At 38.7% G+C, this 27,915-nt stretch overlaps 1 protein-coding gene across 3 annotated transcripts; it reads right to left on the bottom strand.

The window, feature by feature from the left end:
- Positions 1-58: 58 nt before the first annotated feature.
- On the bottom strand, positions 59-27,915 carry LOC145463663 (nucleolar protein 4-like). Of its 3 annotated transcripts, XM_081447433.1 has the most exons (12): positions 27,077-27,914; positions 26,797-26,967; positions 18,622-18,762; positions 18,410-18,436; positions 11,945-12,149; positions 10,293-10,739; positions 7,952-8,169; positions 6,793-6,963; positions 5,746-5,958; positions 4,808-4,852; positions 3,987-4,155; positions 59-3,051 (listed from the first exon to the last, which is right to left on the bottom strand). In XM_081447433.1, the coding sequence occupies exons 1-12, from the start codon at positions 27,332-27,334 to the stop codon at positions 2,888-2,890; spliced, it is 2,229 nt and encodes a 742-aa protein (XP_081303559.1). In that variant the 5' UTR covers positions 27,335-27,914; the 3' UTR covers positions 59-2,887. The 3 variants fall into 3 exon arrangements, with proteins under 3 accessions (XP_081303559.1, XP_081303560.1, XP_081303561.1); XM_081447434.1 differs by lacking the exon at positions 4,808-4,852 and having other exon boundaries at positions 27,077-27,915; XM_081447435.1 differs by lacking the exons at positions 18,410-18,436; positions 18,622-18,762; positions 26,797-26,967; positions 27,077-27,914 and adding an exon at positions 14,266-15,045.

Raw genomic sequence — 27,915 nt, 5'->3', positions numbered from 1 at the left:
GGCTTGCCACAGAGTATAGTGCGGGAATTTATACTTATTTTGGAGACAACAGTCACTGAAAGTATTTGTCAAAAATTTTATTGACTTCTTAACTCTACATAACAAGATTTCAAGGATAATTTAACAAAGAATAACTTAATAATTTTTATACAACTATCACACATCTTGATAAAAACATATCCTGACTCTCTTTAAATTGGTTATTAAACAATTAAGGTACTTTTAACCTTCAATGAATTAGAAATACTCTTCCTAGGTTTGGAGAATGTATAAATTTTCAGACAAATTTGACTGAAAATTGAAGCTCAAAGGACTCTGAGTAGCCGAACTTTTATTCATTGTGTACTAGTTTAGATTACTTTATAGACTTTTATAGTAAAGAAAAGGTAACTGTCTCCCCCTAAGAATGCCATGTGAACAGAAATTTACAAAAAACTTTCATGGGCTGTTTGTTTGTCCCAGATGGACGATTTCAGTGATAAGTGCTCACTTATTGTCACACATTGAATGATCACATCATGAAAAGTATCTCACCTTACTCTCCCACACAGAATTTTACTATTTGTACGAAAATGATTTTACAACTTTTTATTTACTGATACGGGTACTAGAAAGGTTAGATGCACTCTACAAAAATATCTGGTCCTCGAAAATATATCAAATGAGAATACATTATAGCATACTGCATTTCTACCTTGTCCTATATTGTTGAAAAAACTTTCTCACCATGGGACGAAAAGTGTAACAGCATTACTGTTAAGCTTTCAACACCCAAGAATACAACATTCAAATTAAAAACAACAACAACAACAAATGCAAAATTTAATTTTGCAAAATATTGAAAAATAAATAGCTTTCATTAAAATGGTCACACAATAGGATTTCATCCAAACTTAAAACTACGAACAAAAAAGACTGGAAGTTTGAATCTTGGGAGTGAAAAGAAAGGGTGTTTTGTAACTTCTCTACCACTTCCACCATCAATTCCATAGTCCACAATGTTGTGTGTTGTGTTACACATTGTGTGACAGAATGCAGTCAAGCAATTGGAAACTCCAAAATGTCATCAAGCATGGCAAGCACAGAAAAGAGGATTTTTAATTGAGTGCAGCGCAGTATTAATGGGAGGCAACAACCAACAGCCATTTTGCTCCCCATTTCTAAAACTAGCGAGAACAGGATCTGGAATAATCTTTTTCAGGAAACACTATGATGTGTACATAATAAATCGATAGATTTTTTTCTAGTTTTGAGTCAGTCTTTAACCTTAAAATGCTTGTAGAAAAAGTTATAAAGTGTGCGTGACCTGATGTACTTGAATAGAGTTATGCAGTTTCAAATATGTAACAACTTTCAAGAAATATCACATGGCAGAAAAACAAATATCTAAACCTAGTGTCTTCAAGCACTTAACCTAGCCAATAGCAGCTAGCTTAAGAAATCAGAAAAGGCCAGGGTACACAACAAATGATGAATGGCTCAATGCAGCATTAAAAGACAGATCAGACATATAAAGTGTGACGTTTGAGCTTGCGTGAATAAGAACTCTCCAAACTGGGCAAAAACAACACCCTAAATGCATCCCTACTTAATGCATCGCCGCTAGCCATGAAGTTGACTACCGGTACAAGATTCCAAGTCCACTAATAATAAATTAATTATCATCATTGTAACAATTCATTCTAAGGGCCCCTTGTCATTTTGCAAACTATGAAACTCCTGAGTGGTCAACAACTTGTATCAAAAGGGATCGTATAGGCTTGCCTGACAAGACAGAAAAAAATCAAAATGAAGCACGGTGATGAGGAAAACTTTTTTTACGAGGGCCAGTGTCGAAAAGGACAGTTATCGAAAGTTTTCTTTCCCTTTGCCATGTTAAATAACCAAATGTCACCAAACATACCTACTAACTGGATAAAGAATCCTACACAGCAAAACAGAACCAGCATTTTGGGGTAGAAGAACAGAATTACAAGGATGGAAGTAGATTGCAGTCCTTTCATTCAATTTGGTTTCGTGGCAAAATGCCACAGAATCTAAATTGTCATTCTTGCTAAATTTAGTAATCTTTCAGTCATTATTATCTCTTTTTTTACTCAACATTTATTTGCTTTCACCACAAGTTTTTGCTGGTTTTTCTTTCTAATGCAAGGCAAAGGCAAGTTCATAAGCAGGCTCACAGTCATACTTATGAAAACACACTCAAGAACCTGTTTTCTTCCACACATGGAGCCATGAAATGATAGCATAGGGCAACCCTAACAAATTCTTTTTCTCCAAAATGGCTAACTGTTATTTAAAATAGCTAAGTGTGTTTAATGTATGTTGTTCAATAGCAGATGGTTTCACTAGATTTACTGCAAAGGGAAGGAGATACCTTAATTGTAACTATTGTTCACAAATTGGTCAGCAATGGTGACGCAGCCCACAAAGACGTTGTAAAGTTTCATTGTATCCTTAATTTTCTACTGGTGTTAGATTGCAAGGTCATAAAATAAATACAAAATGAATAATTTAACTTATTATTGATGACTTGCATTATAAACTTCTACAAAATTGTCAACACAAAAAAATACCAAGCTTACTGAAGTCCCAACAAGAAATTAAAATACAAAAAATATCAGGACCTTGTACAAATCTACAATGAACTGAGCTTTCAATTTATTCAAAGTCAAATTCAATTTTAGGCTTTCAAATAACAAGACCTAATCTAAATAAGCCATTAATGAAAAAAACAAACAAAATGTATAAATATGACTTGGCATTATCTTTCAATTTACCTCTCTCTGACCATAAATTAATGTTCAGTCTACATAAAGTTTATTAAATACCTTTTAATCTCATTTCTGTATCATTAAATTTTCACCAATTAAACTTTGGTGCCATTCTACAGAGGTGGCAGTAAAGCCTCCAGCTCATCTGCTGAGCGGTACAGGAAAGCTGCGGATTCTCTGTATCCTGCTATCAACTGTCGTATGGCTTGAACCTCAGTAGCGCTAATCTGACACTGGGTGAGCACCTTTGGTTTGGGAAGTGTAGGGCCGCCATTTTCTGCATTGTGTAAAGGAAAATACTTGTTAATAGGCCTGTGAATAAATATTTCAGCTATTCTTACAGCACATCATCAAGAAAATGAATACCCTCTTCATAGATCATATATACATATTTATTATACGGAGAAGAGTGTTTAACTGGGAACTAAACCACTCGTAGATTCCATATGCCACTTCATCCAGGACCCGAGTGGCGTATTTTCCGTATGTCACCTTTGTGAGTGTCGTATCGTTCAATGAAGTCACGATTCCCACCTTTTGCTTTTGTTGAATTGGTTTCTCCATATAATAAAAAGAACATTACATGTTGGCTCGCAGATATGAATTTTATGTTCTCGTGCAAGAACAATATCTCACGAGTGAGCGAAGCGAACGAGTGAGATATTGTTCTTGCCACGAGAACATAAAATTCACATCTTCTCGCCACTGTGTAATATCCTCTATATATTTACTCTGCAACAATTGTATGTGAAGACCCCTGAGGAAGGCAAATGCCGAAATGCATTGGGTCTTGAATAAAGCGTTGAAAACAGAAGCCCATTCTCCATTGTGCGAGTTATATATACAGTATATATATATATATAATTACAGAAGCCTGGGGAGGCATTCTTTTTCATTTGGGTTTTACACAGAAAAGCACTGAACAAAGAAAAATCTGGAAGAACTCATTTGAATGAAACTAAAACTCTTGAAACAAACTGTGACCTTTCAAGTATTGCTCCCTGTTGTGCTAAAAATCTAGGGTGACCACCCAAAATGTAACATTCCATTTGGTACTGAAACTTCACAAACCTGCATTTTTGGTTGAATGGAAAGCACTCTCTCTTAACTTTCCTACGCATGTTAATTTGAAAAATTAAGCCATTTTCTATTCCATTTGTCTGAACTACATGTAAATACAACTATGCAAGAAGACATATTGGCACCACTCACCAGTTGGCCTGTCGATACTTCTTGTGTTGGTGTTATTCTGCGGCACATGAGATGATGCCGGGGATGATGTAGCAGAAGGCAGAGCACCTGTACTTCCTGAAATCTCACTGTCAGCTCCGACATGTCGTGCATTCTCTGCTTCATTAGCACAAGCTGATGCTAATATGTTCTGCAAGGAGAATAATGAAAAACAAATTAATTTCATTTCAGAACAGGAAGTGCATCACAGTGTTACTTTGTAGCAGCTGTATACAAGGCTCTAATAATATATCTACATGTACATACAACCAGTTAAAACCTCTATGACCATAACAACCTAATAGACATTTTCAGAGTAGTGCAGTTAATAGTATGTAATATCTAATAACACTGTACTTTGCATTATGGACAATGTGAAATCATTTGTAATGAATGTAAATAGTTTATTTCAAAATCATTACTGCAGATAACAGGATCCAGTTACCTGTACAAAGTCTTTCATGCATATATCATGATTTCGCATTGCAGAAAAACATCCTGCCCTTTAAAACCTGATATACGACTCCACCTCACCCTCAGACATCAGTTCATGGATACTGGTAATCAACAGTAGAAATGACTGGTCTAACAAGAAATCCACCTGAGTTGATATACGACCTGATATACGACCTGATATACGACTCCACCTCACCCTCAGACGTCAGTTCATGGATACTGGTAATCAACAGTAGAAATGACTGGTCTAACAAGAAATCCACCCAAGTTCGTCCAGAATTAAAAAGAAATGATACCATATCAAAGGAAACACATACAACACACAAATGACAATGAGGTAAACTTACATTCACTTCAGCCATCTGAGCTGCTGACATGTTGGGATTGGAGCTCTACAGGAACAACCAGATAAAAGTACTTGATGTACAACGACCCAAAACCCCAGAATGATCAGCATTGAATTTTTTTTAGTTACTGAAGATAATATTAATGTGCAGTTCCAGAAAATATCCCTACCTCCCCATGGAAGGGATGTTGTTTCTAAGACCCCCACCCCTCTGGAAATTCCAATTAAGCTTCATACATTTCTTGAAATTCTTTGGTCTTACAGAATCCCACCCCCCAGGAAATTCCAGCCCCTTCTGTGGGAGGAGTATGGATATTCTCTGGAATTGTACAATACAAAGTCGGGCAGTTCTAATAACAAGTCCAAGAACAGCAAAAGTCTTAAACATCTTAGGGCCAATTTAAATGGCACAGCTTTGTCATACATGTATGTGACAAGCTATACTCTATTCCTGACATGAAATGTACAACTTGCTTGCAGCTTTTGCACACAATAAGGAAAAATTTATAAGATTTTGAAACACACTTTAACACATCTTTTGAGTCAGACAATGTTATATGATAAAGCTGTATGGGATTTTTCCATTCCACCAAGTTGTACCATCCTAACTGACCCTAGCTGTGGTGGCTGCTCAGGTAAAGCACCCATCAAAGCCAACTGCTTACAATATAGCTGGCGATTTATAACAGAATACCTGCTAGAGCTGAAACAGGTGGCAGGTCTTTAAGTGCCCATACCATAAAATTGTTCCCTCCCCCCCTCTCATTTGAGAGTCCACACCAAAAAGGAACCCACCCCATCCCTGCAATATAAAAAGTCAATAATGGAAATAAATGATCATGATCTTTTGCATTATTCACTTGTAAAAGTAAATTGGCTCAGAGAATTTTCTACGGGTCAGAAAACAACAACAACTATAATTCTAAAGTGTTCACTCACCATTTGATCTGCTGCACGTTTAAGAGGCTCCTTTAGTTTCTTTAGCCGTCGACATGACTTCAGGTATGTTCTTATTCGTTTCCTTGCTCTGTCTCTGAACTCTGGAAATTGTCTGTTACACGACTGAATTATGGCTAAGATTTTCTCTTTGGGTTGTTTAGAGATTGGAACCAGCCTGTCAAGGTTTTCGTCCACAAACAATCTTACAAACATCTGAAAGACAAGGCAAATTGGAATAAGGATATTTTTCTAAAGAAATGCTCTGCTACATGTACGTTACAGGTGGATAAATAAATGTTTTGTGCACGATGAATCTAGTAGGAGCCCGAGGTGTTTTTTCACATTCTGGGCGCTCAAGGGGTTTAAGGGATAAGATTGCAGATGACGAAAGCTTCTTGTTAGGGACAGAGATGACAGCCTGTTTTTACAACACATTTTGATCAACACAATAGCCCATAAAAAATTACCTATGTCAGGTTTAGGTTAATCAAAGACATAGTGAATTATTGATAAACATTTCCAAGCATCATAAAATATATACATACATGTGTGGGTTATTGACCAAGCTTGTTTGGTCAAGATGGCTAGATATTGGCCAAGTTCTATATTTCCATGTTTAAAAAGGTCGACTGAGACAGAGTCAAGATCCATAAAAGAGCAAAAAAAAACAAAAAAGAAAAAAAAAAATATGAGGCCAACATCCAGCCATCTTGACTGAACAAGCTTAGTCAATAACAAATTTACTTAAACAGAAGTCAACACTATTTTCTTTTCAAACACAGCGGGTAATCCTGAGCGGGCAAGATAGCGCCAATCACAACGCTGGATTCAGTTCATCTTGACTGCGTATGGAGCTAACCATATAATAAGTATAAGTACATGTACATGTACATAAATATAGTTACACCATGGACATTTTACCATCTCAAGAGACTGAAGCATGACTACAAGTGACTTGTACAATATGCACTTTACAGGTAATCAAGTTGTTAAGTGATAAAAAATAAATTAAAACGTTGATCTTTGTATGACAAGGCGTGATCTTACATTGAAAGCTTTAAGTCTCTCTGGGTTGACATTAGCAGGGTCAGCCTTCTCTCCGTCACCTTCTCCATCTTCTCCCTCGCCATCATCATCATCTTCATCCTTCAGTCCGAGTGAGGCAGGAGAGCTGGCATTTTGAATAGGCTTCAACATTTCACATAAGTTTGGTGGCTCCTACAGGTCAACAAAATAACATGATACGCACATTAAATGTTTGTTAAGAACAAAATTACACACTTCCATAGAACCATTAACCTTGTCTCTCCTTCTAGGACACACCACAGGTCAGAACAATATAGCGATAACTGGAATGAACATATACAAAAATTGTGCTTCACATAAATTCAGAAAACTAAACAATTGGCACAGTACATGTATCTTTGTTCATATATGGACAACAGCTTAATTAATACTAAACAATATTATTAGATTATGACCTTGAGATTTCTATTGCACGATAATCTAATTACGAATAATCTAATATCGTTTTAGTATAAATCTATTAGTCGTTCAAAACTTAATCTAAATCCTCTTCACAGACACTTCGAAAACGCCAAGAAGCAGCCTTCATTTTGTTAACAAGCGCACACTGCTACACTACTCACTATCTATCACAGAATAGATAGTGAGTAGCATAGCCAATCAGAGAACGGCATTTGTGATAGAACGCTAGTAGATTTATGCTAAAATATAATAGAAGCGGCATTATCAAGGTGCAATACATTGTGTCAGAAATATCCATACCTTCCCCATGGAAGGACCCCCCCTTCACCCCTCAGGAAATTCCAAGTAGGCTTCATGCATTTCTTTAAATTTTTGGTCTTACAGCAACCCCTCCCCCCCAGGAAATTCTAATCCCTTCAGTTGGGGGGGGGGGGGTACGGATATTTTGTAGACCTGGAGGCACATTGTGTATATCCCACCACAGAAAAAAAAAAAAAGACTGACTTAATCATGATAGCTCACCTCTTGGCCATATTGAACAAGTGGTTGACTGAGTAGGGCTCTTTCATGAGCCAGGCCAGGCAAAAAAGAATTAAATAATCTTTGTACCCACTACCATATTTAAAGTACTTAAACTTGCTTGCTTCTATTCAAACCATTACTCTTCAACAAAGAGGACAGTAAAAGCAACAATGTATTTAGTGCAAAGCTTTCTCACCCTAATAACAGCAGGGACTGTGTTCTCCAGTTGAGCAGGTGAGGTAGCATCATAAAGCTCACCATCCTCCTCGCTTTTTCCACTGTCACTACGAGTGTCTTCACTTGTCACACTGCGTCCATCAGCTGCACGAGGACTGTTTGCATTGTGGTTTAATACCCCTGAGCTTCCGATTGGAATGGATGCAACTGGGACCACATATGAAATTGGGATGGCCTCTGCAAGTAAGATCAACATTCTCTTAGATAACTCACAAGAAATTTTTAAGAGAGAAATGGCTAATAATAAAGCTTATTCTAACCTTACAAAAATGAAAGAAAAAAGTCCATTACAACTTCACACAACAGGAGTGCATTCCAAATTTTGGGGTCATCATGCTGATCAAGTATTCATAAATTCATTTGGCAGCTGTGTTGATATATTTGCAGACAATGTGTCACACTACCAAAGTGCACAAACAATTTGACATTGGAAAGACATTTCTTTTGTCAAGTTTGTCACGATGTTATGAAGTGGCTGCCACATTGTTTGTCTGAGTAGAAAGCTGTTTCTGCCACCTTTTTTTAACAGTCAGACAAGTAGCCAAGCAAAAGGAATCAAGGCAGCAAGCTGGAGGTAGGCTACTTAAAATAATTCTATGTTGTTAAATGAAAAGAAATAAAACCTCTAGGGATCAAGGTATGCCACCACCCTCAAAACTGAAAACAGTCAAACTTTGCCATTGATGCTTCCTTAACAAGCATGTATAATAGCAACCAGCCAAGCATTACAAGCAGTATTTTTGTGGTGTAGCTGAAGCTTATGAGCGAGGAAAAATGAACACACTGCATAATACTGAAGCAAACCAAAATTTTTTAATGTGGCTGAATATGATCTAGGCAAAGTTAGACTCAAACCAATGCAGTCAGCGGTTTCTCCTGTCACAGTACGTGACCTGCGGGGCGGCCCTCTGGAGACTTGCAGGGCTATTGTGTCTCATTGCTTTACACGTGCAGTGCTGCTAGCTGATCATTGCGGATCATTTGATCTGTGTTTTAGTGAATCTTTGCGGATTCTCGCCCCTTCCCCTCCCTCCCTCTTGGTTGCTAGCCTTTAGGTAAGTATGAATCAGGTAAGTTGTTTGGCCATTGATTCATTCAGTGTGACAGTGCCAGTTAGCGGCCACTTTTGGGGGTGGTTCCCGCTTCCAGGGTTGCCATGGATACCTCCCCTTTGGCTTATGGCTTCTCCTCCCCACTAACGTTTCAGGCACCAGTTCCCAAGCTCATCTATTTGTGACAGGGCTCAAAGTTAACGACCAACTGGTCACATATGCAACTAGATTTTTGGCTGTGCACCTAAAAAATTATGTGTGGTCGCACCACCATGCCCTAAAAGCCAAAGTACAGTGCAACTTCTCGAGTGCTTACTCACCTGACCATACTAACGTACTCAGATTGATAAATATAAATATAAACATAGATATAACACAACCAGGCACCAAATAATAAAGTTGCACCATTTTCCTTCCATCAGTGTGTTCTATTCGTCATCTTTAAGCCTAATTTCCCAGTGGATTCTCCGAACTTGAACATTCATTTCTTCCCCATGTTCTGTGTTGTAAACAACTCTGCTGACACATGCAAATGAAGGAATGAAGCACATGCTTCCTGCACAATCAATGATCTAGTGGAAAGCGTGGAAACTGGGAAAGAGAATTAAATCGTGTGCTTGTTCTTCACGAACAACAAATACAGAATGCCATGTTTTGTAAAGAAAGCTTTGCTTTTGCTTGTCAGACATACAAAAATGTCCAGCGTTTTCAGAACAGGTCGGTCCACGAATTCTATGGCTTGAAAGCTAGCCAAATGAGCAAAGTTTGTGCTAGTTCTCACGAATACCCAGATGTTGAATAAATCAAGAATCTTTGTGAACAGAATTTCAAAGGGAGGCAAACAACAAGCAACTGGATAGTGAGGATACTCAACAGAACGATGTCAGTAGTTAATATCTAAGCATAACCCTTGTGTGAGATATCCTGATTCTTTTATTTGTTTTGGTTGTGTTCAATACTGCTAGAATAGGTCCATATTGCGACACGAAGCCTGAGTTGCTCTTTTTGGAGTGTTACTCATGTAAGTATTCTTTTCGAGTAGGTGCTCCAAGTATCTGGAGCTTTGCGCCTAAAATTTTTAACTCTTCACCTAAAATTTCGGCAGTGCACCTAAAAATTTACACCTGGTCGTACAAATGCTCCCAAAGCCAAAAATAAACTTTGAGCCCTGTGTGATGAGTTTAATCTGTCAAAAAACAATTTGTCAGCTACCCAACTATCATCACAGATTGAAGGAGCTTCACCTACCACTTGGATTCTGTGACGACATTTTAGTTGCAATCGTCAAACTATGCCGGGCAAGAAACTTCTCTACCCATCCACTGGAAGCTTTAAATTCAGGACATTCATCACGAACAAGCAATCTGGCTTGGGCCTGGATTGCATCTCTGGTGACAGGTGTCCCTTTCTCTTGCTGCCTGAGCACCCACTGCAAAAGTTTCTCATCAGTTTCATTAGAGTAGCTTAAGCGACGTCCACCCCCTCCAGGGGAACGTTTCTCCTTTTTTGTAGGAGGACCATGTTTGCACCAGACTTGGACAGTTGAGCGAGGTACATTGTACTTGCGAGAGGCTTCACGTACTGTAGTTTCCTTAGCGTAATTGACAACCTCTTGCTTTTGGTCTGTAGAATAAGTCTGATAGCCTGGTAATAGTCCTTTTGCAGCCAAGTTTTCATCACTTTGACAAATAGCAGCTGTTGACACACAAACAGATGAAGACAAAATAAGAAACCTGATCCCTGATTGTACATTACGACTTATTGCTCTATGTACCAGGGCTGTCAATAAGGGCTGTACACCCTAGAAACTGTAATGACTGAGCATGCTTGATAGGCCCTTGTTGTTACGGGGGAACTTGCCTGTAGTTGATACAATTCACCCATAAAGTAACAAATTTGTTACAGGTGGGAAGATCAAGGCTACAGTTAATAACAGCACTGTGTACATCTCATTAACTGTTGAAAATGCTTGGGCCATTCTGAGAGAATATCACCCCTCAGTATTATTTTTTTTTTGTACAGAACTCAATAATTAAAAAATAAATGGTACATACTATCAAGCCCCAAGACCTACATCTCCAAGTATGGTCCTCACCAACAATATTGGAACTCTTAATGGTCAAATGTTGTGATAAATAAAAGTAGAATAGCCCTGAACATGTTGGCTAGTATATCCAAGCTGATCACCTTTTCTATCCCCTCCCCTCCCTACAGCTCAGCACACGCTAGGGGACACGTTGAGGGGATACCTAGTAGGGACATGTTGAAGCCAGTTTTTCTTATGTGATATGCCCATTTTAACATGAAATTCAGCTGGTTTGAATTCATGCATCATACAGGGCTCGTACCCTTTTTCAGAAACAAATTTCCAGGACTTTTCCAGGACTTTTCCAGAACTCAGATTGATTTTTCCAGGATCTCTAAAATTCACATTAACCCTTTCACTCCCAAGATCTCAACGTTAATTCTCCTTACTGTCTGCCATACATTTCATATCTTTTACTTGAGTTAAACAGATTTCCAGAACTTTCCAAGACCAGTAGCCTTTTTCCAGGACTTTCCAGTCCTGGAAAACGCCACAACAAAATTCCAGGACTTTCCAGGTTTTCCAGGATCCGTACGAATCCTGATCATAAAGCAGGGACAAAAAGACATGTGCACCACTCTTGTAAACTGTCTAAACTACAACACATTTTATGCCTCAGTCTGCGTACTGTCCCTGAAACCTGCATCCTGTATGTGTACACACAAAGCAGCTTGTCCCCGCTTCACATGCCCGTACATGTCCCCTAGTGAGTGCTGACCTTTACAATAGTTTTAGGTATTTTCTGATAATGAAAATTTAAATGCTAATTCGGGTCATTTAGATTAAATTGATTCTGGTAATGAAAAGAACTAACCATCTCTAGGTAAATCATTGCCATGACCTCCATTCAGTGCTGTATCCATAAGTTCATGTTCCACTACTGGTGAGCCCATGCCATTTCTGTTACCATTCTCTTCAAACACGTCCTCTGCGATGTCCCTCTTAAATCTCTTCACCCCATATGTAGCACCTTCTTCATCTGAGTCATGGCTGGAGAATGATGCTTCTACATCTGATTCCTGATTAGAAAAATACACACCACCTTGTTGACAAAAGTTTGCTTCACAAAATTTCCCACATTCACAAATACTTCTGACACTGGAGGCAGTGTTAATGTTGTTAATGTTGCAATCGCTGCATTATGAAGGATATTATTTTGATTTGCAAGCTTTTTTGGAGTATATTCAAATCACCAAGCACTGGTGGTTTTGAATCAGGCTACCTGGGAAGTCATGTCTTGTGATTTACAAGTTTATAATGATGGGCAATCATGGCAAAAAATCTGGGACATGCAGTGAAAATGTAAACACTGCATTTTTTCTCCTTAGTCTCCACCCATCCCAGACAATCAGAAATATCAGCCTGATGATGTTCTCGTAGGTCTGGAAAGGGTGCATCCTGATTGTCTGGGATGTATATTTAAATAACTTGTCTAAAACCAGCCAGCACAAGGTGTATGATTACATAGTAGATGGTGCTATAATTTCCAAAACAATTACCAAAACAGTTTTGAGAATATGACCAGGGCATGGAATTCTGCTTCAGCACATACAAGGACAACCTTAGTTTCAACTTTAGTTAAATGAATTTGTGGTCAAATCTGTTCTGGGGTATCAGATTCTATACATTTTATTATCAATCCTAAATTTATAGCTGATCTTCTATAGCATTCATGTAATTTATAAACATGGTTAAAGCTGCTTATAAAAAAATATGATAATAAAAACTATGATAAAGTATTCGACCTTAACTTCATGTTTTGCTAAGTTTTTCCTGTTGTACATGTAGATTCATAAAATTCTGTTTCTTTAAATTTGGGCAGCCATTTATAGCTTCCAAGTGCAAAATAAACAAAATAATTTTTACCACAAATTTTTCTGCATTTCCGATGCAATATTCAAAGCTAAAACACCATGGAAAAAGCTTTTCAATCAAAGGAATTCTATGAATTTTCTCTCCCTCTCTCTTGGGCCTCTGGGCCTCTCCAACCCAAAAGTGGATTTCTCATAATCCTGCTTCTGAAATGAAACGTCTAGTGTAATCAGTGATCCAATGAAATCATTTACTTTAATTAGACAAAGAAGGCCAGTCATACGCTAGGAAAACATGGGATATAGAATCTTCAATAGCACGTTCTGGATTTGCCCGATCGAGAACCTCCAATCTAAACCGTTGCACCCTTTCACACCCAAATTCTTGAACACGCAATACTCCGGGTTGCAAGCGCAGCTTCCGCAACCAAACGCATCCGCTAAATCGTCCCGCTACCACACAAACAAGAAAGAACCATCTGCCTCCTTCGACATTAAAATCTACTGTTTATTCGAAGTGTCTGGGAGCCGCTACGCTCCTTCTCCAAACAATGAACATGCTGAAAAATCTGATGTGACAACAACTTCCCTCGCTTACGTGATCTAACTGAAAACCCTACAGATCACGAATCGCGAGAGAAGATGAGGAAAATTGGAGAGATCTTTTCAAAATAGGATAGCAAGGCCGCATGCAACACCAAGATAAGACAGCACTTGGCTAATTACCTCACTTTTGCAATATTTCGGGTATGAATATTTCATGTCTTTCGAGGGAGAAAACAGGCCAAATATATTTTAACGCTTCCTTCTACGGATCACGCGTAAAAAATTGTAAACGGCGTAAATTTCCAGCGAGAAGCCTCAATTCTGAGCTAAACAAGTCTTACACAGCGCTTACATTAAAGCTGCGTTAAAGCGGAGGCCATCTGGCCGGCAAATTAGAACGTGGGCCTCTCATTGTTTTCTCTTCGCCGATTCAAAGGACAAGGGGTGTCATCTGCCGAAAAATCGCAAACGCAATCTACTGGCCCTTCCTGGATGAAACGATCCTCTTATGCATGAAACACCACAAGACATGTTTTCGTTTTCTGATCTGCGAACAATTCCGGTAAGGCTTGGAGCTTAAAGCTTTCGAACCTCTTGCCGTTCAAGGAAGTCGAAGGGACGCTCATTTGTGTTCCCCCTTTACCTTCGAACAACAAAGCCGGCGCGGCGATGGTCGATTTTCTTTCGCTTTGATCCAAGCAACAGAATACTCCAAGAGTTGCACAAAACTAGAGCAATTTAACACAAATGTTATAGACCACTTCATCTGTTAAGTTACCTTTAGAATATGCTCCGACTTGACCTTCGCAATGGCTGCAAGGGCTTTGGTCGACATCTTCAATGGACTAGACAACGCCACAGAGAGACGAGGGGTACAAACAAGCCTTTAACTTTCGCCGCACCCAAGCGCTTCTAAGTCACTCGTACCGTCGAAAGCTCGACAATCGTTGAACTTCTTCTTCCCTCGAAATCGCTTTGACGGGTATTGACGGAACCCGTCCACAATCGTGTGGTGAAACGCCAAAATCACCGAAGCTAAACCAGGAGGCACCGGGAAATAATGGGCCAGAATTTAGACTCAAATTTTTGGCCTTTGTTGTCAGGCTCAGCAGCTGATAGCGTAAGCTGATCACGTGGGACAACCGAAGAATGGCGCCCGCGCGCCTGCTCCGAAAGGTTACCGCTGACTACCAGACAACAAAAAAAAATCCGAAAAGTTCTGGACTCCCTTTCTAAGGAATTCCATTTTTGAGCAAGGAAGACAATTATTATTTTTTTGTTTTGGAAAGAAAATCGTATGTCATAACATGCTCTGTATTTGTGTTCAGGGAAAAAGAGAAAATGTGATGTGAGATGGAAGTATAAACGACGGAAATGGTGATCGCCGCCTATCAAAATACTTGCCGGGTCGAGAGTTGTTGTTTTTTTAAAATTTTTTTTTTTCCGCATGGCTGAAAACTCACGAGTCCGCCGTTGAATGTGATTATATTTAAATTCTTATTTCAATATGTCATTTAAAATTTTCAAAAGCTATATTGCTTCAGCTGCTTTCACTTCAGTCTAATATCAGACTGAATATTTCAACTGAGCAAAGTTAGCTTACAGTGCGAAAATTCCGGCTTAACTACGTACATCTTTCGTTCGATTCAGCTGATCAATTATAGTAAATTATTCTCCGTCTGCAATATTGACTGACATTGTGTACCTAATATTAATTAATTACTGAGACCGGCGGTCCTTAAGTAGCTCACTGGATTCTTAACTTTGACTCAAAGTTTCCATGGAGCAAGTCGATTTGCAATGCAAATATATATCAGACATATTTTGCTGAAATAGTCTGAAGAAGCCAATACCAGCGGGTTTATTGAGTCCTGAGCAGCCTTGCCGACGCAATTCGTGCCGCAAATTAAAACATAAATATTTTCAAAGGGCTGAAAACCAAAGGCCTGTAAGTTCATCGTTTCATCACGTTGTCTCAAACTTCGTAGAATTAGACCTTAAACAAACGTAAACAGAGCACGCTCTTCTCCGGCCACAAAATGGTTGTGATTCTGAGGAAAAGCTTTAAGGTATAAATCACCACGAAAAGTCAAAATCAAAACTACTTTTTGTTCATTGACGGAAACCAAAAAAAAAATGGTCTAGTATCTCCGAAATTATTCTGTCGGTGCAACTTGATGAATCTATAAAAGGGTATCTGGTCGTGTTGCCCCCAAGTCGATTGGCCCCTAACCGTTTAGCCCCCTGAACCAGAAGTCGATTAGCTCCCAACCAGAACTCGGAAACACTGTTCATTTCTCGTTCTTTAAGCGTGAATATAGTGCGAGGGTGATTGGGGACTAATCGACTTCTGGTTTGAGGCTAGCCGGCTAGGGCCGGGCTAATTAACTTGGAGGCTAAACGACTGACACTCTAAGGGGCTCTATCATGAGTTACACATGCACCGTCGCGAGGTTGTTATTTGAAATTGAAAACGTCTGGCAAAAATTTCGAATTTTTCCGTCGCAAAGTGGACACCTCGCTCAAACAGTAACGACAATTTGCTCTCCCTTGCACGATTCACTTTTTCACCAGTTTGTTTGCCACTTTCCTGACATCAATTCATGACGTGCTTTCGTCGAAGAAAATTCGGACTGAACTACAGTTGATCTGGGTGCACTTTTCTTTATCAAAAAATTGTACTTTTACTAATATTCAGCAATTAGACTACGAGCCCGAGTTTTCTATGAGGGAATAGTCCATAAGGCATAGTTTTAGCAAACCACGACGGCGACGCTGTAACAAGAACGCCACCAAACAAAATGTTTAACGAGCAGAACAATGGTTCTGCACGTGCGTTTTGAATCTAAAACTTTTTTTTACAAGGCGTCGTCCTCGGCGTCGCCGTCGTGATTGCTAAAACTCCTCGAATAGTTCATAGAAAACGAGGGCGAGAAGTCCACTTATTGTTTTGGTAGACACCGCACAAAACCTACTTTTTGTGTATCTATAATTATTTAGCCTCGCCCTCGTTTTCTATGAGCGAATAGTCGACTCGGCTATGCCTTGTTGACTATTCGCTCATAGAAAATTTTGGCTCGTAGTCTATTTGTTAAATACAGTCGAAGCTTCCGTAAGCGAACACCTAAACTGCAAGCCTAGGTGGTCGCTTACGGGAGGTGGTCGCTTACGAGAGCTTAGATCATATTGGGTCAAAATTTTGTCTCATTAGCATATGATAACTGCAGAGACTTTTCCTGTGTTTTAAATGTTTTATTCATGTGAAGAGCCAATTTCGAGAAAAAATCCGGTACTTCCCATTAAGAAATTTCCTTCCCTTGTACTACCGGAGAAAAGCGATCGTGTTACGCCTTATTTTCAATTTCCGCTCTATTATCTGTCAAGTGGTCGCTTATGGAAGGTTAAAAAACAAAAGAAAATTTTAAACTTTTAACTCTAAGAGTGGCCGCGGTCTCTAACGAGAGCTGGTCGCTTACAAGAGGTTCCAAATATAGTGACGATTTGACTTGGAAGCTTCTGGTATCTTGGAAATTTTGAAAAACTGGTCGGTGAGGAGAGGTGGCCGCTTAGGAGAGGTGGTCGCAACCGGAGGTTCGACTATAGAAAACGATGAGAGAAGTAATCAGATTGGCGAATTTCCAATAGAACACAGCTGAGTGACTACTAACACTGAAAAGGGATTTTGACTACTCAGAGCTTTAGTTAGAAAAATATTATGACTGAGGCAATGTCCACGAAAACATTGTGACTGAGAAAATGTCCGTAATAAAATTATCTTCCTTGATATTTAGAGTGTCTTTGATTATCATATATATAAACAACAAAACCGAAATAAAAAATGACAGAGGCAAGTGCCTCGATTTGGCTGTTACTAGCTACAGCCCCCTGCTACTGATTACAGAGAAGCTAGCAAGTCCCTAGCGACTGAAATCGCAATTAATCCGCTGGTGCCATTATTCCAGGGAATTCTGTGTTCGCTAAACAGGAACACGGAAATAAAAAGAAATGAACACACGAGCAGGAAACATTTATCGAGCATCAAGAGCATTGACGAAGGTGGAAGAACTGTACGCGGTCCTGCGCTGATAAATCCCGTTGATGTAGTTCGTTTGCATGTGATATGAACGATTCAAATCGACATGATGGCCTCCCGAAAAAAGTGAATATACTTTTTGGTTGGCAGATCAATAAATCTTGGATTCACCGTGGGTTTGCAAAAGTAGCGCCGCCTGCCGCAAAAACCAAATCCGACAAGCTTGTAACCATTGTAACGGTTGTAACATAACAAAAGCTGTCACGTGTACGTTAAATTACCGATTTTGACAAATTCACTATCAAGGAAATTTTAAATCAAATTCAAGACATTGTATGTGACAAAGAAACATCGTTCTGTTATCATGCAATTACATTGCTTAATAATATAGATGAAAAAATTACTCGATTCTGATTGGCTGAGAGCAGTGCAGTTCAAGTGCAACAACAGTGCAAGAAAATGTTACACCAGTGCAAATTACACATCTTAAATCTGGATCATGATTGGCTGAAAGACAATAGGAAATTTCTAAGCCAATGATATCACGTAAAATGATGACGAAAGTGTTGTGCGGATACTTTGAAAAAAGTTTTCTGGATTGAGAAAAAATGGCTTCAAGAAAGATCTTGCGGCACCTCCTCCACGCGAATGTTTTCATGTTTATATTATTAATAAGTAATCATACGCTTTTTCTCGTTCAATTTGGAATTAATTTGCAATTTTGAGTTTTCCAAAATGCTAAAATTGCACTTGCCGAAGCGGCTCTTGCAATTTCAGCTTTTTGAAAAACTTACTCTTGGAAATTAATTCAAAACTGAACTCGAAACCGGATTACCTATGCCCATTATATTACATTAATATTTATCAATTTTAGTCTAAAGCTACTCACTAGATCAGAAGAGGGAGATTCCCGACCCTGCAAACAAGATAAGAACTGATTTTCAAAGCTTGGTAGTAATTCAGCAAGCCAAAGAGCAAATTTAAAAAGGTTACTCTTTATTCAAAATGAGAGCAACATAGAACTTAATATAATCAACTGACTCAGCGTAAGGAACAACTCTAAATCTTGACTCTCTGGGTTGCCATGGAAACCACGCTTACCAAGTCAGAAACAGGTGACAGCGGTCTGCCATGTTTCAGGAGGATTGAATTAAACCGCTGGATCCTCTGTTTGCAGGTACTACAACTCATCAGATAATACGACACTGCCTCACGGGGGAGGAATGCGTAGGTGTTCGCAACCTATCATAAGAAATCACTGATGATTAGTCATTTTTAAATAATAATCAAATGAATGCGCGCGCTCTGATTGGTCAATCAGCTATGGTTTATTGTGCCAGTAAACTCATGGAAATTTCGCTTGTCTTCTGAACTATTATATAAAAGCAATAGACCACAAGCTTTTATGGTTTAGAGGCATGATAAACCACTTGGGATGTTGGAAGAACACTCGAAGAATTCGTAAATCACGAGCCGCAGGCGAGTGATTTACGAATTCTTCGAGTGTTCTTCCAACGTCCCGCGTGGTTTATCAGCCTATAAAGGTTTATCAGCCTAAAAACTTGTGGTGTATTGCATAAATAAATTCACCGGTATCGTAGAGGTCATGGGTTCAAATCTCGTTACCGCCTGAGTTTTTTTTTTTTGTTCAAATCTTTTAAGTTCATAACTGTGATGTTTATTTCATGTAGTATGTCTCTCTCCCCTCAGCCCGCAGTCCAAATATTTGTAATACATCCACTAATTGCATTGCAACTGAGTAATGTGTTGAAGTAAGAGAGCAGTCAGTTCAACTGAGTGTCGAAAGATTTTGGTTTCACTACGGTTTGAGATTGGCTGAGTAGTCCAGTTGGTGAGTCATTGGTTTGGTTTTGGTTTTAAGACACTCAATAGAAAATAGGTCCGCAATGCGTGATTATGGGCATAGGGTTAGTTTTATCCATTGGGTTGAAGTATTGTAATCATTACTTGAAAGATAAAAGTACAATTATGAATGAGGCTCGTATTGGGAAGCCGAGCACGATACCAGTGAAATGTGTGCGCTAGAAGGAGCGCCGGGAGTCAGACTTACAACTTTGAAAGTCTAGCTGTAACGCTGTTGTGAACTTTACACGTAGGCGATAACCAGTTATAGAAACTTCCCATGAAGTAATCAAAATAGATATTTTTGGTTCAGTTTTTGTATAGTATAGAAATCAAATCTTCGCATTAATTTAGTCACTTTGCCTTGAAAACGGTGTCAAGATGACGGCGAAACGCCGGCTATTATCTATATTCGCTTGCTTATGTTTTGAGTTTTTGAGTGCTGCAAGAATTTACCCAGCGAAGTATCTGGGGGGGGGGGGGGAGGAGGGGGCGCTATGCATTCGACATACAATTCTGTTGTTTTTACATTTACGGAAATTTCCAGTGGCGAATAACTCAACCTAGCGAGCTATAACCAAACTTTAGAAGATTTATTACCAGGAATTTCTGTTTCATTTTATTTTCTTCCCGAATTTTTTGGTTGAAAGGTTCGCGTTTGGAAATTACACAATTATTGGATTTTCCGGGAACTTTCCGAGGAAATTTCCTTACCATTTGTCCCCATTTCTAATTAAAGAATTTGCTTGAATGGAAAGCACCCAGGAAGTCTGTTTACTGAGACTGTTATCAACTAGGGTATCTAAAGGATAGTAATGCTGCGGCACATTCTGTTGATAGTGACATGTTTTACGCAGTGATTCATCTATCTGCGCGTGCCAAGACTTATATTAACCTTGAATGCATCAACTTCATGCATGATGGCGCATCAATGGCGAGGTGTGACAAGGGATCGTGACAAAAAAGCACACAGTGATCTGAACTATGTTTGGACATAAAACGATACACATCAACCTACCCCAGTTACCAGATCGCGAAAATCGAAAGATGTAGAAATTGTAAGAGCAGAAATCTAACTTATAAATTTTGCACTGGTGCGCATTAAATGTCTCTAGAATGTTGACAGACTGTGTCGAGGGCGCGTCCATCGCTATCTGTGAAAATGCTAAAGCTTTAGCTTAAATTCACGTTTGGATGAAAAGGAAGAGATCGCTGCATATATGAAATTAACGTGTTCTACGGTTTTCGTTTGTTTCAATTATTCTACAAGCTTTACATACTTTCACATACTGCATTAAGAACAACAGCAAGAGTTGTGAAAGTCAAGCACATCGTTTTACTGGTAAATCAGAGCAAAACATAACTGACCACGCGAAAAAGGACGACGGCTTGACGGTGTGACATCCTCGTTTTGTTCGTGACGCAGTGCACTCTGTTAAAAAGTGGCTCAGTGCACTCTGGTTAAATGCAATGCATTCTGGTAAAAAGTGATGTATTCGAGATTTCGTAACCCTTCTATGTATTCTTCTTAAATCCTGATTATGTTGCTGCTCGCTCGCTCCGCTCGCTCCGCAGCAATAATCAACACAGTTACTGACCAATCTTAATATTCGGTCAGAATCTTAGCCTAATTTTGTGAAAATACGAACAGTTCCTTGTATCAGTAACCATTACTTGATCGTACACGTTTCTGCTCCAATCATTAATTTTCGGAGCCGTCTAAGATTCATTTAATCTGGAGTATAAAAAAAATGCAGCAATCACCGGTCACTTTGGATTTGTGTTTGAGGAAAACTCGGTAAGGAAAACCACGTTATTATCGTGACGCAATCGTTTTCGAAAAGCTCGGTTTTCAAAGCATTCTCCGTCCACACGAAAACGAAAAGCCGGTGTTTTCAAATTCCATCGGTTTGATGAGCGTCTTCGTTAAGCTAGCCCGTTTTGTGACGGATTAGTGTGGACGGTAGGCCTAGCTGTAGAATTTTCTTTGGCGTAGTGTGGACGCCGCCTAAATTAAACATTTTCTGACCGGTAAAAGGATCTCGATCGAAGACTGCTCATATGCTATGAACAATAGCAAGGACTTTTTCAGATCGTTCAATTGTAATTGAAACAAAGTAGTACTGATTAAAAAACGTTTTTCTGCAATTAAGGATTTCTAGCTTATTTATTTGCTTTGATAAACTGCATTTTATGCCTTTGCAATCACTGATAGACATTATAAGCAAGGAAAAATTTACTAGGGAAACAAAAACGTTGTTTGTGCCTGTAAAGGTTTTTACTGGAGGTCTATGGTCCATTTAATTACCGAGTTGCGTAAGCCTCTTTATCAAAGCGAGGCCTGGTGCACAACCACACATATTAAAATGAGTTTAATTTGTATGTGAATGAAATCTTAGTTTCATGTGATGGATGGGTACCAAGACTCGCTTTGAGAAAGAGGCTAAAGGTAATTCGAAAATGGCCTCGTTTTCCGTGATTCGTTTGAAAATATTGCGAAACCTAATGGACGCCGTAAACATCGCTAATTTACGTTTGTAAAAAAAAAATGACCACACACGAGAACTTTAGTTAATTAACTAGCCGCTAAAAGGTCTGAAAGGTAAACACAGTCATTCTAACATGCTTCATTTGAGTTCGTTTTTTTTTCGAGGTTAACCTAAAAAGGCAACTTGACAAGAATGCTTTTCTTTTGTTGTACATGTTGTTGAGTCTATCCAGTTTTTCATGTAGTCTTTGTCCAAGAGTAGCCAAACTCGAAATCTCAAGTTTTCCAAGTTCTGTTAATTAATTAACAATGGCCTTCTCTAAGTTAGGTTTTTATAGATATTTTTTATAGATATTTTTTCTGCATGTGTATAATCTTATCTCTTCCTCTCCAATATCAATACGGTTTACGTTGAAGTTATGAAAAGAGAGAAATACCAGTAATGTCCAACTGATAGGTTCAAAGTCTCCCTACTAATACAATAAGAAGTGTGGGGAAATCAACGGGAAGATTCTGTATTTCAAGACGCAAACACAAGTGCTCAGGGATGAACGGGTAAAGCATGTCTGTTTCAAATTTTTCGACTGATGATTGTGTACCGATGAGTGTTTTGGTTTTAAACAAGAAACTTACCGGGAAGTGTGCGGTTCCACATAAGACTGAACTGAATTTTGAGAGAGAAGTGACCACAGACATTACATGCACTGATTACTCGACCCAAATTGCCATCAATGTTTCCTCGGTGTTGGACATGAATTCTCACAATATTTTTACGAACAGTTCTTTCCTGTAATTCTTTTAGAAGACAAAGCTAAGGTAATGTTGAAACCAGAATTCATAGTTTATTGGCAAGACATCCATGCTACAAAAACGCCTGTAGTTATAAAGCTACCATAATATGACACATGGCCAGACAAGAGAAAGGAAACTTAAATTCGCCGCGCCAGTGAAGCTTTCATTAAAAACATGTGAGACAAATAGCGATATTTGTTTGTTTTTTTTGTCGTCACGAGTGTCCAATACTTTGCCTTTTTTGCTCCAATGTTTTGCAGAGCAAGTTAACATGAAGCGAAGGATAAACCGCTGGACTAATGCCATTTGTCTGATAAACGATTCTGAATCCATTTATCGAAATGGCTCGGCACTGTCACGGGACTCGGCTCAACTGAACTGCGATTAATGCAACAAAGGCAAGCGCCATGTTTGCAGGACAACATCCTAAGACACCAAAAACTTTAGTTTGTGTGAGTGGCATTTTTAATAAGTAGAATTTGGAAGATTCAACTTCACTTTAAGACTGTTTTGTGGAATAGTTTGCTTTCTTGATATTTTCAGCTGTGAAACCCTTTGTAGTCTGTGAATATTTGACAAACTAATGGACGCTTACCAGAAGTCCCGCCTTATAGTACCAAAAATGCCAAGGTTAGGTGGATTTCAATCAATTTAACATTGTGACTTGACGCGTTTATTAAAAGACATCTGCTAATGTTTTCTATTCTAATTACGAGTCTTTTATTTTACTGCATAGAATCATGCACACTGTATGTAAGTTACTGCTTGAAACAAAGATAATAAGGCAGCGAGGTATTTTCAATCAGTCCACCGGCGCTTGACGAAATATTCAGTTCCAATGAAAAATCTCTCGAGTCATGACTATCCAATATTAAAACAAAGAGAAAGCGACTGTTTACGGAAGCAAATATCCGTATTAAAATGTGAGTTTTAGAAAAGAAATCTTCGTCTGACATTCTCTCCTGGTCCTCAGTCCAAACATTCAATGATAATGGCTTATCTTTTAGCACTTTCAGGCTTTCCCCGGTTTAAATTCTGTGCGTCCGATAACCTGTTACTTTATCTTTTAGTCAGCTTTCCGTTGGTGCTGAAAAAAAAAATAGCGAATTGGCTTGTCTGAAAATATTGATCACTTCAACTCGTCCGTCCTGTCTGTGTACTAGAAAAGCATCTTCAGCCGCTAAGGGAGGTCGAAGTAAGATAGTAAAAAATTTGATAAACATCTCTGAATTTTTCGTTGAGCGAATATGAAGGACGACAAACCACGATATTTTCAAAAACTCTCTTCAAACTAAAGCCGGAATTGTTTTAGACGTACGGAAATATTTCGAAAATGAATTTTAAGGAAGCTGTCAGCTCAAAATGGGATCGAATCTCGAGAAACTGAAAATTTAAAAGCACTTTTCCAGATGAAAAGAGCAATATAAAAATAATTTCCTTGAATAAGCCCGGGGGCGATAAGTGGTCAGTGCGGAATTGTCAACAAGAAATAAATGATAATATCTGCCCAGTGTGGCTCCCTAAGGGTTTTTATTTTGTATTATTAATTTCTTGTACGTTGGTCGAAAATAGAATGTAATATCGCATGGCTCAAATCACTTCCAGTCTTAGAAAAATTGTATTTTATGAAAAAAAGATATTGGCGCAGGCTAAAATTGTGTCCCTATTCGTCAGATATGTGTTTAAAACCCAAAAAATAGACTGACGTCATTATTTTCATCTCGTTTCTTATGTAACCCGTACTTTTAGCATGAGATTTTCTGAGCAGCAGAGCTTTCCGCAGGTGCGTTTATTTTCATGTAATTTCCCCATCACAAACGGTCTTAAATCATCAACTCACTACACGAAATTCACAAATGGATAATATCATCTCTACAACTACTGTATGTGTTCGATAAGCAGTGAGATTATTTCTTATTGCTACATTCAAAATGTCAAGATTTTAAGTTTAGCGAAGGTATCAGTATTGTTTTTTTTTTTATTTTGTACCACGACAAACTTTTATGCGCACTAATTTAACAGTTTTGTCATTTGGAGCGTCTGCGTTGACACGTTGATTAAAGATCTAGATGCGTAATTCGCCAAGAAACAAAATCATTATACTTTTAGTTGATGAAAAAGGAAAGGAGAATTGGCTCAATATATTAGTTTAATGAAGAAAACTTTAAGAATGCCTTCAGCATTCTTTCTTGAAGTAACCGCGAATCGATTCACCCCACCCAGCCCAGACATCGATTGCTTGTCCTACAGTTTTTATTTCCATATTCGTATTAACTGAACGAGTGAGCGAGGCAATTGTTTCACAAGAGAAGCTTTTTGTAGATATGCGATACTGAAATGGAAACACATACACCTATCAATTTGATGGAAATGCAAAAACAAAAATAAAACACGACACCGAAGTTATAGTACGTAAATTTTCGCTTTGCGTAAGCGCAAATGTGGAATTAATTACATCAAAAAAATCGAACATCTTGGAACTCCAGAAAATTAAAAGGCATCAAAAGAAAAAAAAGGATTAAGGAGAAAAGGTTAAATATCTCTAGTCGCTAAATAAAGAAAATGAAAAAATCCGTCTGGTTTTTCTGAAGAATGAAGCACGTTTGTCTGCGATTATATTCAGTTTTCAATAAATCGTGCGATAGAAGCAGCTGTGCGCATAATTTTGCAAATGATTTTACTGTAGTCAGTTGGCTATCAACAGAGTACTTTGGCGAAGTGCAGCTTGGACAGGTTTGTTATCTGAAAACAATACTTTCTGAATCATCATTTCAAAACTTTTTAGAAATCACAATTAAAACGTACTCAAGATCTGGTCAACATGCCGTCGTTCTACCTAAGGCGAAAATGGGTTGAAATTTCACTTTGGGTTGAAAGGAAAACCTTTTAGGTGCAATTATGCACGAGTGGTGGGTGAATTCCCGAAACATGAAATAAAAGATTAAAGGGAAAATTTAATGGCTAAGAGTGAAAACGAAGCTGATTTATTAAGTGTAGAAGAAAATTAATATGGCATGTAATGTAGAATTGAACTTGGTAGTACAAGAGCATATCAAAAATGAAATTCCCCGGGTAGCAATGAAATTGCCAGCGAACTCCCACCGTTTTGATAAACTCCACAAAATATTTCTCGGACTAAGTGAACTTGTTTTGACAGAATCTTCATTTTCCGTTTGCGTCCCATTTAAACATATCAATTTTTTATGCATTTTCTGGTCTTATCGCCTTTGGATGACGTTTGGGCTAATCTACAGTGCAACGCACATGCATCCCAAATTTGGATTCGTTCGGTCAGTCAAACCCTACGCTTATTAGCGATTCTTAAAAACCTCAACATAGAAATAAGATAAATAAAGCCTAAGATAATTGTTTTACAATCAATACACTCGCCTTCTGTTCGCTGTAGCATGAAAATAATTTACTAATTTGAATATGGAAAACGGTCTAAGCGAACTATTCGCAAAGTCACGCGAGCTAACCCTTTTATACAAATGAAACGCGAGAAATTTCACTCCTGAGAGTGACAATTTTCGCCGCTCAACCACGAGATAATTTGATGCGTCGACAGCATCGCGATTTAAGAGGGTTCCTGTGAGTTTCATATATTTTTCGGGACATCCAGACGGCTTATTCAGTACTGGGACTTCTCATCCTTCAGTCTGCTTAAGGGGTCAATACATCCGTTCGCTTAACGAAAATACAGCAAGTCTGTGATCAGAAATTCGCTGTACCCTCAAGGCGCTCCTTTATAACACTGTCATTGAAAAAAAAACCTCACTTTCCAAGTAAAATAAAGCTTGGGCGAGACATTAATAATCGGCCGACATAAGAAAATAATTCGAAAGCGTGTTCATTCGCACTGTTCGATCACTCACGATTCGCATTGATAATTTGAAATGTCTCATGCAAAAACAAAATTTACTCACCGAGAAACAAAATTTACTCACCGAGTAACATTTCGGCAGTCATTAACTCTTATTCGAAAGTGAGAATGGATTCAGCTTAACTTAAAGCCACAATACCTGTGTGTGAAAGGTCCACTTTTCGCTAGTTAACTTTGATGAATAGCAAGTACAATACGTATTAGGCTCTACACGACATAACTGAAGAGCTAGTCCTGAAGCTAAACTTACCGCTTTGTAGGTCTTTTTCTGTCCAACATGAACTCCCCTTTCATTTATGTGCACACTGCTAATGATATCAAAAAAATCGTCCGCTACAGCGACCCTCCGATATTCGACAACTTGGCTGCGAGCGGATTGTCCGATCTTGTCAGGTTCGTATGGGTACAACATTTCCACGCTCTAAATGCACAAGACATCCCACAGAACACAGTCAGAGATAAAAGCAAACAAAACCGTACTAAGTCAAATATTTTGAGTATGAAACCTTTTTGTCGACTGACGGACTTACTCGTGTATGAGGAACTTTGACAGGAACATATAAAACCCCGTAATCTTGACCATCCTCGGTATGAGCGATTCGAAATCCTTTCGACTTGACCCAGAAGCGAAATTTTGCATCAGTTTCGATCTGGGGCTCTCCCAGCAAATATCTGCAGATTTTGTTGAACTTTTTCCGCGTGATTGTCTTCGTCCGGCTATTTTCTCCGTAGTTTAATTCAACCCAACCCTGAAAATTGCGACGGAATGAGGACCTTTCGAACGACATCTTCGAAAGGAATACGCCCGAATTCAAACCAGAATATTCGGCAAATGAATGTTGTCAGCGATGGGTGCGTTTGTTGGCCCATAGAAGCAAATTGCCTGTGACCGTCTGATTCCTTATTGGACGAAATTTGTTGCATTAGAAGGGCTTTGCTGTCGAACACCCAATCCCAGCTCATGCTAGCAGATGTCCCGAAATCGAACAATATTGACAGGATCCACGCATAATTTGGGATAATTGAGTGAAGGATGTTGTGCTGGCTTTGTTGACGGGACGAGGTAAATGACAGCTAATGAGATAGTATTGTGAATTTCTCGAGGAGGCGCTGTTGGGCTTTACTGCACCTATTGAAGTATGCCGCGTATTTTTTCACCTTAAGTGTGGTGTCGAACGAATTGTCCGGCGCGAAAGTGGGCAATTAGATTTACACTATGGCGGCAGTCACGACAGTTTAGAACCACGGAAAACACGCAATCATTAAAATCACGAATATATTTGTTTCGGCTCAGTTCGTTTTTAAGGTTATCAAGCTTTAGAGGAGAAGAGAGTCCATTGTTCCAAAGCCTGACGAAAACGAATCCAGC

This window comes from Orbicella franksi, chromosome 12, assembly GCF_964199315.1.
Source record: "Orbicella franksi chromosome 12, jaOrbFran1.1, whole genome shotgun sequence".
Lineage (NCBI taxonomy): Eukaryota > Metazoa > Cnidaria > Anthozoa > Scleractinia > Merulinidae > Orbicella > Orbicella franksi.
This window is presented reverse-complemented; position numbering and strand designations above follow the sequence as displayed.